The sequence below is a fragment of the Semicossyphus pulcher genome, unplaced genomic scaffold, assembly GCF_022749685.1.
Source record: "Semicossyphus pulcher isolate SPU_LCO1_2020_fin unplaced genomic scaffold, fSemPul1.0.p SCAF_20, whole genome shotgun sequence".
Classification (NCBI taxonomy): domain Eukaryota; kingdom Metazoa; phylum Chordata; class Actinopteri; order Labriformes; family Labridae; genus Semicossyphus; species Semicossyphus pulcher.
In genome coordinates this window covers 23,278,502-23,290,355 of record NW_027211694.1, presented here as the reverse complement: position 1 = coordinate 23,290,355, position 11,854 = coordinate 23,278,502, and the positions used below count along the sequence as shown (strand labels likewise).

At 44.9% G+C, this 11,854-nt stretch overlaps 1 protein-coding gene across 3 annotated transcripts; it reads left to right on the top strand.

The window, feature by feature from the left end:
- Positions 1 to 239: 239 nt before the first annotated feature.
- Positions 240 to 11,389, top strand: recql (RecQ helicase-like). 3 transcript variants are annotated; one of them, XM_069671656.1, is made up of 16 exons: positions 240 to 318; positions 1,698 to 1,780; positions 3,003 to 3,230; positions 3,310 to 3,489; positions 3,579 to 3,685; positions 3,785 to 3,983; positions 4,129 to 4,295; positions 5,438 to 5,519; positions 5,612 to 5,760; positions 5,887 to 6,004; positions 6,087 to 6,225; positions 6,360 to 6,451; positions 6,600 to 6,816; positions 7,554 to 7,683; positions 9,357 to 9,504; positions 10,156 to 10,244. In XM_069671656.1, exons 2-15 carry the CDS (start codon positions 1,756 to 1,758, stop codon positions 9,459 to 9,461), a joined length of 1,938 nt encoding a protein of 645 aa, XP_069527757.1. In that variant the 5' UTR covers positions 240 to 318; positions 1,698 to 1,755; the 3' UTR covers positions 9,462 to 9,504; positions 10,156 to 10,244. The 3 variants fall into 3 exon arrangements, with proteins under 3 accessions (XP_069527757.1, XP_069527760.1, XP_069527759.1); XM_069671658.1 differs by lacking the exon at positions 240 to 318 and adding an exon at positions 392 to 447; XM_069671659.1 differs by lacking the exon at positions 9,357 to 9,504 and having other exon boundaries at positions 10,156 to 11,389.
- Positions 11,390 to 11,854: the final 465 nt, after the last annotated feature.

Genomic DNA, 11,854 nt, shown 5'->3' with positions numbered 1-11,854 from the left:
CATGAGATAACGTGAATCGTTTAATAGAATCCGACGTGCTCTTTTATGTGATCATCATAGACTCTATGGAGTTAGTTTAAGAAGTATATAAAGATGAGCCATTGATGAAAGGGGAATAATAGGACGTTGTCAATTCTGCAGATAGGGGCGGATGTGTAATCAGCCCAACAGGCGGTACGCAGGGTATAATTACCACCCGATATTTCTTAACTCTGACCCTGCTTCAGTGTTTTCTGGCGGCGCGATGTGTCTGCTATAGCAACCGTGAAGTGGATTCAGCAACAAGACCGGACGCTGGAGGGACTTTCTGGATACTAGGTCATTTGTAATTTCATGCTTTTTTCAAAGTCTTGTTCCAAAAAGTTTTTGCTAATTTAGCCAGCAAGACAGAGGGGGTCTTTAGAAGCAGCGAGGCGTAATAAAGTTAGCCACTGAAGAAACTGGAGGGTAGGTAACGGTAGTTTCGTTAAACAGGATGCTTCAATGTCCTTGTTTGGTGAAAATATGTATTCGCATGCTAATAGCTAACGGTTACTTGCTGCTGCCTGTGTGAGGAAACAGGTGCATGCTGCGGAGTCTTAGCTAAGTTAGCTTACATCAAGATGAATTTATTTTTGCGTAATTAACGTTAATTTAGGACAAAAAGTAATCTTGGGTAATTAGGTACTTCATGATTCTAATAATTGAGCTATTTAAATGTATTTTTATTGTATTTCTTTTGTAGGAAGGCAATTATCTTAATTATGTGCTGTTTTAAAAAAAAAAATCATTTTATCTGTTGTCTTCTGTGTTAATTTTGTTTGCTTTCTCTTTTAATTTCGCTCTCTGTTTTTATTCTTGCTTCCCTCCACTGGCTCCCTGTCCATTAGTAGACTTTATTTTAAGATTTTACTGATCACTTTTAAAGCACATTTGGGTCTTGCCCCAATTTACATCATAGAAATGCTTATGAGCCCTCTCGCGCCCTTACATCCTCAGGTGGGGCCCTGGTCGTCCCACAGTCGAGGCCCAAATCGAAAGGTGACCATGCCTTTGTCTTCAGGGCCCCTCGACTCTGGGACGACCTTCCTGAGGAGATGAGGCTGCAGAATCAGTGACTACTTTTACTTTTACTTTTATTTTGAATCACTTTCACTTTTACACATGTGCCTTCATGTGATGTATCCTTTTTAAAAATGCTTTTAATCTGTTCATCTGTTCCTCTCCTGATGTTCCAGTCTTACTGTCCTTTATTGCTTTTATTTATGTACTTATTTATCTTCTATTCATCTTACTGCTCTAAATCTTTTTATCTCTTTTCCTCTGATGTGATATCGTCTGTTTCACACCTCTTTTACAGTCTTTTTATGGTCTTTTATTGCTTTTATTCTTTCATCTATCTCTGTATGTGTATTGCTGTAACTGCCTTTCAAAATCTACCTGTGTTATCACCTGTATTCCTTTTATTTGCATTTTGTTGTAATTTCTGGACTTCTTTCTGTGTGACTCACGTTCAGTAATCTGTCCTGTAATCTTCCTGAGTTCCTGCCTTATGAATACTAAAACATATTTTACTGAATATAAGTGTATTTTCTCACATAAACATCAGTAACAACATGAAAGTAGCACTAACTAATAATAAAAGTGCAGTCAGATAACTAGGAGAGGTGATTTATTTTGAAAGGTTAATGAGCTGAATGTGTTTTTCTGTTTTCCAGGGAATCACATCGACTTCTCTGACAGTCTGAAGTTCGGCTCCTCTCTGAGCTGAGAAATATGGCCGGTAAAGGAAGAACTAATGGTAGGTCTTTTATTTGTTGCAGAGATATAAACTGCTGTCCATCAACTTTATTTGAATATAAAAATGAGCTGTCTGTTTGTGTGTAAGAGGAGGGTGATTTCATGAAGACTAATGACATAACACTGCACTCAGGGGACACCAGGGAGGCACACAAAGAAGGAGTGAGATCATTAGCGGAGGAGGTGTGACCCTCAGAGGATTAGTACCTGTGCAGGTGTGAGACCTGACTGTCTCCTGAGGGCAACTGTAGAGAACATGAACATGCTCCACATGCTTCTCTCCGGACATCTCGGCTATGCCTGCTTTTTACATTTTATATATATTTTATATATATTTTATATATACCTGAGTTTCAGTGATAATTGTCGGGTTTCAGGCGTCTTTCCTGACAGATTGCAGACGGTTTCTGTGAACGGTTGAATGAATGAAACCTTTATTATCTCAAGGGGAATTTATTTAGCATAAAAAGATAAATGACTAAAGGCATTAACAACCAGGACAGCAGATAATAAACATGAAACAAAAAGTGAATCATGAAAGCATTGTGTAGTTCTCTGTGAGGGATATCAAGTGCCAAGTTCCAACTGTATTATCAGAGCTTGTTAAGGAGCTGCGTGCTGTGTAGGACGGAGGATGCGATGCATCTTTTAGTGGGCACCTCGGGCATCATGTTCCTGCGCCCTGAAGATAAAAGTGCATATTCAGACCACAAGGGGGCGCAGTGCAGATCTCGTGAGCTAAACTCAAAGTGTACTGATCTGACATGTAAGAAATGCTGCACACGTGTCTCCCAGTTATCTTGTTACCCAGTTTTACAGTTTCAGCTTCTCAGGAAATTAAATTTCTTTTCCATTGATCCGGTCGTCTTCTGTCATTTTTATCAATCTTATATTGAAAGTCTTCTTTGTTTTCGTTTCATCTTCGTTTTAACAGCCTCACAGTAAAAGGCAGTCAGAACAGTCCATGTTCTTCTTGCATGATTCACTGGTCATATTTTTCTGTCATTTTGTCAATAAAGAGGCTTTATATTTTGGATTGAAAGTTTGACTTTTTCGATCCGTCGTTTTGGGCTCCGGGACGTTGTAATGAACATTTGTAGCATTTGCATGTTGCTGCTCCACACCAACAGGCCTCAGTGGGATTAACGAAGTTTCTTAATGATTCTCAGTCAACGCTCATATCAGCTTTCACTGATCGTTCTCCTGGTCTGTGTGTTGCTCAGATGTTCAGGCACAGCTGGACTCGGTGGAGTCGGAGCTGGAGCTGGTGGAGCTGCAGATCTCGGAGCTCCTGCAGAAACAGGCTGAGCTGACGACTCAGAAGAACGCTCTGCTGCTGAAGCTGGAGGACGCCTGTGACTCTGCTCAGCCTTCATCCTCCTCTGCCCCCAAGTCCTCTGGGGCTAAACCAGCGATGAGCAAGCAGGAGTTAAAGCGCTACGATGGCACAGGTACAGCAGTGGCACGGCTGCACAATCAGGGTCAGAAGGTTTCAGTGCAGATTTGTGTTAATCCTTTGATATTTGGTAGATTTCCCGTGGTCCAAAGAAGCCGAGCAGCACCTGAAGGCCTCGTTCAAACTCTCCAAGTTCAGACCGCTGCAGCTGAGGGCCATCAACCTGAGCATGTCGGGCAAGGATCTGTTCTTAGTGATGCCCACAGGACGAGGGAAGAGCCTCTGCTACCAGCTGCCTGCAGTCTGCTCCAAGGGTAAACTGACACACGTGTGCACCGTGTCCGTACGCTGTTTATACACCGATTAACAGTTTATATTAAATCTGTGTCTCTGTGTGTTTCAGGTTTTACTCTGGTCATCACTCCCCTGGTGTCCCTGATGGAGGACCAGATCATGTACCTGAAGTCCATCGACGTGTCTGCAGTCATGCTGAATGCGTCCAGCAGCAAGGTAACACCTGGCAGCCATGTTTATTTTACTTCAGCTTTCATGAATGTATTAACCTGTGTGAAAACATAATCCTGCTTTTGTCTGCACTAATTCTTTTAGGAGCACGCCAAGACAGTCATGGCCGGGCTGACGGATCCTAAGTCCTCCTTCAAGCTGGTGTACGTGACTCCAGAGAAGATCGCCAAGAGCAAACTGCTCATGTCTCGATTGGAGAAATCTTACAACGCAAACCTGCTGAGCCGCATCGCTGTGGACGAGGTTCACTGCTGCAGCCAGTGGGGGCACGACTTCAGACCAGGTGAGAGGGCAGGTGCACTGCAGGGGAGAGTTTGTGTCGGGTAAGACCACCTAAATAACCCGCTTCAGTTCAAACTGTAGCTCTCTGTTAAAGGTGTGTGTGTGTGTGTGTGTGTGTGTGTGTGTGTGTGTGTGGTTGTGTGCAGATTACAAACTGCTGGGCATCCTGAAGAGACAGTTCCCCAAAGTCCCGCTGCTCGGCCTCACCGCCACGGCGACCAGCAGCGTCCTCCAGGACTGTGAGAAGATCCTGTGTGTGCAGCAGCCAATCACCATCACTGCATCCTTCAACCGCACCAATCTCTACTATGAGGTTAGAACCAGGGCAACTACACACACACGCACACGCACACACACACACACACACACACACACACACACACACACACACACACACACACACACACACACACACACACACACACACACACACACACACAAACTCTCAGAAACATTCATCTATAACTACGACCAACACCTGTCAGACTTCCATCAACACCTGTACAAAACAACTTTAGTTACTTTGATACTTTTTGATTCCACGTTTTAAAACGATTCGACCTTGTTCGTTTTTTACCTTCGATAGCACCGAAAGGTGACACATGAAGACGTGAATAACGACTCATAAAGATGCTAAAGTTACAGACAGACAGAGAGAGCAGAGAGACAGACAGAGAGCAGAGCAGAGAGACAGACAGACACTTGCAAAGCGGTGACTGTTGCCAAGCAACACACATCTACACTCTCTAACTTCTAAACTATCAACAAAAGATAACAAAAAACAAAAGTGAAGAAAAATACATTTTACAGGTAGTTAAATACGGAAACTCATAGAGTTTGTTTGCCGAACATAAAAATGTTCTTACAGCAAAACTGAACGGCACACATACACGCACACACACACGCACACACGCACACACGCACACAACAAAATAAAATTGATCAGTGCTGCAATCAGTAATGAAGCATGCAGTGTCCGTCATGTCCCCCGTGGTGTTTCGAAAGGCCCCATTGGCATAAAATCTGAGCTCAGTCAGCGCCTGCAGGGCGGGGTCAGGGCGGGGTCAGCGCTGCATTTCTGTCCCACACATGCTGCAGCCGAGGGGAGAGCTCATTAATCAATTTCAAACAGGACCTGTCTGTCAAAACGAAACCTCTCGATTAACTTACTGTCTGATCACAGATGACTCTCTTGTTTATTTATCCTGTAAAACAACAAGACTTGTGCCACTGTGTTTTCTTTTAGGTTTGTTTTAGCGTGGATGTACGCCTGCTCCATCCTGGGCGTAACAAATACACCCGGGTGCAACACGAACAGGGCTTAAGTCTAACTGGTGCACAGGGCATAAGAGTACACGTACAGAAAGCCTCTGATATAGTTGTTCAGACACAGAGACAGTCTCACACATGAATAGAAGATGTTACAGTGACGCTAACTGTCTGCTTGTTTCTCAGGTTCGTATAAAAGATTCCAACAACGAAGCATCAATAAGTGACATCGCCTCTTTGATCAAGAGCAAGTACAAGGACCAGTCAGGTACGACAATGATAATGCAGCACATCAAGGCTGATCCGCTCAGCGTGCCTGTCAGCAGTCTTACTCCACACCTGCTGCTGTCTGTGCCACAGGGATCGTGTACGTGTTCTCTCAGAAGGACGCAGAGTCGGTGTCGTCTGAGCTGCAGAACAAAGACATCCAGGCGTATCCGTACCACGCCAACATGGAGCCTGAGCAGAAGTCCAGCGTTCACCGCAAGTGGACCTCCAACAAGATCCAGGTATTTGAGTGTGACACACCTTCAGGATGAAGTGTTTCCAGAAGAGCCGAGATAGGAAGCAAAGAACCAAAGGATGTGTGAATGTTCGTCGAATAATTTAACACATTACCTGCTCGTGTCCTGTAGGTGGTGGTAGCCACTGTGGCGTTTGGGATGGGCATCGACAAGCCAAACGTCAGGTTCGTCATCCACCACACCATCAGCAAGTCCCTCGAGAACTACTACCAGGAGAGCGGACGTGCAGGTAACCTGCGTCTACTGTCAGGACAGAATATAATGTAAAAAATAATGTGCCTCGTTAAATCCCTCCCTCTGTGTGTCTGCAGGGCGAGACGACCGCCCGGCCGACTGCATCGTCTACTTCGGCTTCTCTGACATCTTCAGGGTCAGCACCATGGTGGTGATGGAGAACGTCGGCCAGCAGAAGCTGCTGCAGATGGTCGACTACTGCCAGAACGTGGACAGGTAGCGCACACACACACACACACAGACACACAGACACACACACAAACACACACACACACACACACACACACACACACACTCTCAGTACTTTGCTCAGTGTGATGTCTTGAATGTCGGATGTTTTCTGCGTGCAGGTGTCGGCGCTCTCTCATGGCGGTTCATTTCGATGAGGTGTGGGATGATGAAGGATGCAAGAAGACGTGTGACACCTGCCGACATGCTGAAGGTGTGTGACTTGTTTAGGGAAGTTCCTGGATGCTTGTGTGCAAACGAGTGAATTTATGTGAACGCAGCATTAGAAAAGACTTGTAGGGATGTGAGAGGCTATTTTTTCCAGACATAATTTGGTGATCATGTGACCTCGACCCCTCCAGACTTCTCCACGGTGGACATTACCCAGCATGCCCAGCAGGTGGTGCAGATCTTGGAGGTTGCAGCGTCGATGGATGAGAAGCTGACTCCTCTGAAGCTGGTGGAGACGTGGATGGGGAAAGGTCCGGCCAAACGCAGGAAGATGATCCAGACCACCTGTCTGTCCCGGCTGCAGGCCGAGGCTGTGGTGGTGCAGCTGCTGCTGCAGGGATACCTGAGGTGATGCAACGTCTGTTTATTTATCCTGTCTGAGGTATCAGTGTGATCACGTTTTCTTTTTCAGTCAGCAATGTTTTGTTTTTACCACCAACTAGATTTTTACATTTTCTTGCTGTTAATTTTCTACAAATCGAAGCTACAAAGGAGGTCGACCTGTGCCCATTCGACCTGTCCCCATTCGACCTGTCCCCATTCGACCTGTCCCCATTCGACCTGTGCCCATTTGACCTGTGCCCATTCGACCTGTGCCCATTCGACCTGTGCCCATTTGACCTGTGCCCATTCGACCTGTGCCCATTCGACCTGTCCCCATTTGACCTGTGCCCATTCGACCTGTCCCCATTTGACCTGTGCCCATTCGACCTGTGCCCATTTGACCTGTGCCCATTCGACCTGTCCCCATTTGAGTGCTGTCCTTGTACATTTACAGCAAAGCTGTTGTAAAGGTGTATTCGTCATATTGTCAACCTTTGCATCCTCTGGTTGATATTTAGCACAGCTGCACAGATAATTTGAACATTTTACTTTTATGACATGTTTAAATGTTTCTACATGTTTCCTGACCTCCATAATTTTCTCTGTAACTTGTGCGCACCATCACACTGAGGCATTTCCTTATAAAGTAGAGGATTCTTGAATAAGTGTGATTGTTTCTCTAAAGACAATAACAGGATGTTGGTCAGACAGTTGGGGACAGTTTAGGCTGTGACACTGCTGTTGCTGTGTGTTTACCTCAGGGAGGACTTCAGCTTCACTCCGTACACCACCTACTTCTACATGAAGCTGGGCCGTAAAGCTCCTCTGCTGAAGAGTCAGACTCACACGCTCAGCATGAAGATGAGGACATCAGAGATGGGATTTACTGCGGTGAGTAAACGCTGCACAAACACTTCTTCAAATGTCTCTCACTACAACATCCTCCTTTAATACAGATCCTAGATTTGTACTGTGGATGAATAATTACATGTGATGTGAAAGAGTGCGACTGACACTGGAGCTGTAAAGAAACTGTGAGATATGTGATAATATAGATGTAAGTACAGCTGTCGGCTTTGTTGTTGGCATGTTGGCCAGCATGTACTGTGAAATTAATTAATTAAAAATTAAAAGTGACAAGAAAGTAATTAATCTTTAAAGTGAGACTGTTGACCTACTGTGTCTGTGTTTAACGTGACGTGTCCTCAGTCTCTGCTCTCTCTGTGAGTCTCTAACAGTGTCCTCTTCCTCCTCTTCCTCCTCTTCCTCCTCTGAAGTGTCTCTGACGTGTTTTCCTTCATGTCATGAAATGTTCTCATATTTTAAGTGTTTCTAAGAAGTCTACAGGTAAGTGATCTGTGAACTGAAGCTAATTGTTTTACACTTTACTCTGATGTTCAGTCCTATTGTCCACAAAGTGATAACAGGAGACTTTTACTTTGAAGGCTTGTCCTTCACTCTGACACCACACAGCTACTGACCTGATCATTACTCTAACATGATAAATCATTGAGTTAGTAGCTGTAGCTCCGCCCCTGCTCTACATGTATAAATAACACCCATCACTGTGTTTCTCTGTAGTCACGTGATTCGGTGTGTTTGGCACAGCTGGTTCAAATGATCGAGATCAAACATCAGTTTCATAAAAAGCATTAAATGAGAAATAAAGACGATGAGCTCCTGGCCTGTTTCAAATGAAAGCTTTACGTCTAAACTGAAATCATCGCGTACGAAGGCTGACTGTAAATTACTGCTGGAATGATCAGTCAGTGAAATAATATAAAAGAAATTAGTTCTTCTATTCGTTTGATCTCTTTAAAGCAGGGCTGCAACGATTCTTTCATTATTGATTAATAGCAGAGGCAGCACGTGGTTGTCTGTATCTATGATGACAGGTGACCTGTCCAGGTGTAACCCCGCCTCTCGCCCTACGACCCTGAACAGGTGGTACAGATAATGGATGGATGAATAGCTTTGTCTTTTCTGTCTTATAAAATGTACAACTTTAAAGACTTTTCATTGACTGTCATATTTGACAAAGAAAAGACGCAGATCTTCAACTTTAAGCAGCCGGAACCAAAAACTTTATTTGAAAAAGGGATTAAAAACTATGAATCAATAACCTTAATAGATAGATACCACAAAAGATGTTCTTAAATCAACTAATCGATTAGATGACAATCAGAATCAGTGTTATGTGGGCACATACGAGCAATTTGACTTCATGAATTTGATCCTTTTTTGCATTAAAGCTTTAAAGTCACAGCATGAACTATGAACTCTTAGCTTCATGATCCTCGGGAAGGTGCTCGGGGTTGTTTCTGTAAAAGACAGGAAGCTGAAACTGTCCCTGTAGATCTGAAGAGGTGGAACAAGGACCCTGAAAGATGATGCGAGTACAGAGAGGTGCCTCAGACCCCCGGCCTCCTCCTCTGTGATGCTGAGTGGAGGATTCTGTCGTCTTTGTCCTGAGTGTCCCCTGTCCTCGTCTCCAGTGTTTCCTCGTCCCCTTCATGTAGGTGTCTGAACCCTCCCAGGTAAACCCTGTTGTTAATGACCTGCAGGTAAAAGCTGTGAAAGGCCAGGGCAAAGCCAAAGAGGGAAAGAGATCAGGTCAAAGTGCTGGAGACGCCCCCGTGTCCAAGAAAAGCAAGAGAGACCTCCCCTAACCCCCCCGCCCGCCCCGAGCAGAGGACGAGCTGAAGAAACAAAGTACAGTCCACCATTCTTTACTCTGCTGCTGCTGCAACACGGCGCTGTGCGCACTCTCACTTCACGCTGGGGTCAGACTGATTGCTGGGAGACTAATGAACAATTAAGAGCTTTTATTAATTATGAAATAATGAGCATGAAATCATGTAAACGTTTCTGAGCAGCAGGCGTGGGCGATAAAGGGACATTTTGACATCACAACCTGTTACTGTTGCTGTCTCTGTTCATATATGAATGCTAACTGGCTAGCTCGCTTGCTGTTGCTTTAGTAACCACTGTGGTCTTTTTGCAGCTCATTTACTGACGATGCTTTGAGTTATTTTCCTCTTAAAGCTGCACAATACTTTGAATTGGCTCCTTTTCTTTTCCAACACTTCCAATGATTCCCTCTGACAGTTTTATCGCCCAAGCCTGCTGCTCATGACCTCTGGTGCCGACGCCCACACTCAGGAGCATGCTGCCGCTAACTGTCACTAACATTTCATCACACTGGCTCTGCTAACATCCATCCAAGCTCAAAGAATCAAAGAGAGGGAGGCTGCTGCACGTATTAACGGGAGAACAGGCCTGTTTCTCTTTCTGAGCACGTCCTCGGTTTAAGCAGGATAATGAACCACTGTTGTTTTCTTACACTCGTTGTCATGGTTACAGGACACACCAGCTGCTGAAGCCAACGAGGAGACCTTTGACCACGTTGTCAATGACAAAAGCTGCCCCCAACAACCCAAACAGAAACTATTCAAAGAGCAGAGGAACCTGTGCAGGAGGCGAGACCTGAAGCCTGCGAGCCAGACGGACAAACAGACCGAGAGAGCAAAGAAACAGCTGTCGGACAGATGTGAGGAGGAAGAGGAGGAGGAGGAGGAGGAGGAGAGGAGATCCACTGAACCTCAGCATGTCATAGAGGTTGAAATTAACATCATAGAAAACAGTGAATGTCAGGAAACACCATCACGTCCCGTCGGTTCTAAACGTAAATCCACCACCCCTCAGAGAGCGCGTAGGAAACCCCGCGCAGACGCAGACGCAGACGCAGACACCCCCACCGTTCCCAGCTCTCCGTCCCAGGCCTCCTTCATCTCTGAGAGTGCCGCCGAGGAGCTCTGCCACCTCAGGAACTACTACAGCAAACAGCTCAGGAGGATCAACTACATCTCCCATGAGTACCTGGGGCAGCCCGCAGAGACGGGGGTGCTGGCGTGTATCAGGGAGCCTCTGAGGAGCCTCCGTCTGCCACGCAGGGTGACCATCGCTCAGACGGCCCGCAGCCTGTGGACTCGAGTCAGCGGCAGGAGGAAGCTGCTCCACCGATGACATCACAGAGTTCATGTGCACAGGTGTCACAGACGCGTCTGCAGCTCATGTTTCACTGTAGGTATGAAGGTTTTATCTGCTCACACAGGTGAAGGAGGATTTAATATGAGAGTTTGGAGCCCCCTGGTGGCTGCAGATGTCCATCACCTCACATATCGGACCTGAGAGTTTTTATATGAAACTAAAGAAAGAAATTATTTTACTGTAATTATTGTTTGATATTTTTTTACAAACACAGGAGCTGCTGTGATAGAAAATTTAACACATAGTGTCTTTAAAAGCCCCCAGACGGTTTCAATACTCTGCTGCTGTGTAGAAAATCACTGAATGTCAAGGCCTCAACTTTACGCTGCACTTTTTATATAATCTCTGCTACATGTGATCACAGGCTAACTATCTGAATAACAAAAGAGAAAGGATTGTCCTTATATAGCTTAATGTCAGTCATATGTGTGTGAAGTTTCTCTCTGTTGATTCAGTGTCGCTGCTCACAACGAGCAAAGATGTTCACAACGATGCTGTTCTCTCTCTCACTTTCTAATACTTTCAAATAAAATAACAATATATTGTTTTTTTCTTTCTGTCGTCTGATGCATTTAAATGTATATTTTGCAGAGCTAAAAAAGTCGAGGTCTGGTCACTGCAACGGACATTTAAATTAATCTATGTTTACAGATTCTGTATATGAATGTGGAAGCTGTAAACTCTGCGTGTTCTGGTGTCTGTGTCTGTAGTCCAAATAGTATTGACCAATCAGCAGGCTTTGGTTGTATGCAGGAACAACTGTCTGTGTGGTGGTCAGCTGATGACGATTCATCTTCTGATTAATCTCTATAAACAGACATCTGCATGCTAACAGCTAACAATCTGTTCTAGAGCTAAAATTCAACTTCAAATTCCCTTGTTGTGAAAGCCGTTTAGATTTCCTGACTTCCCTGAATGCATTATAAACGATGGCTCCGCCCTCCGTCTCATGTTACAGTAGTGTTCTCCTCCTCCTGAGGACAGACCTGACAAAGCTTCATGTTGTTCCTAA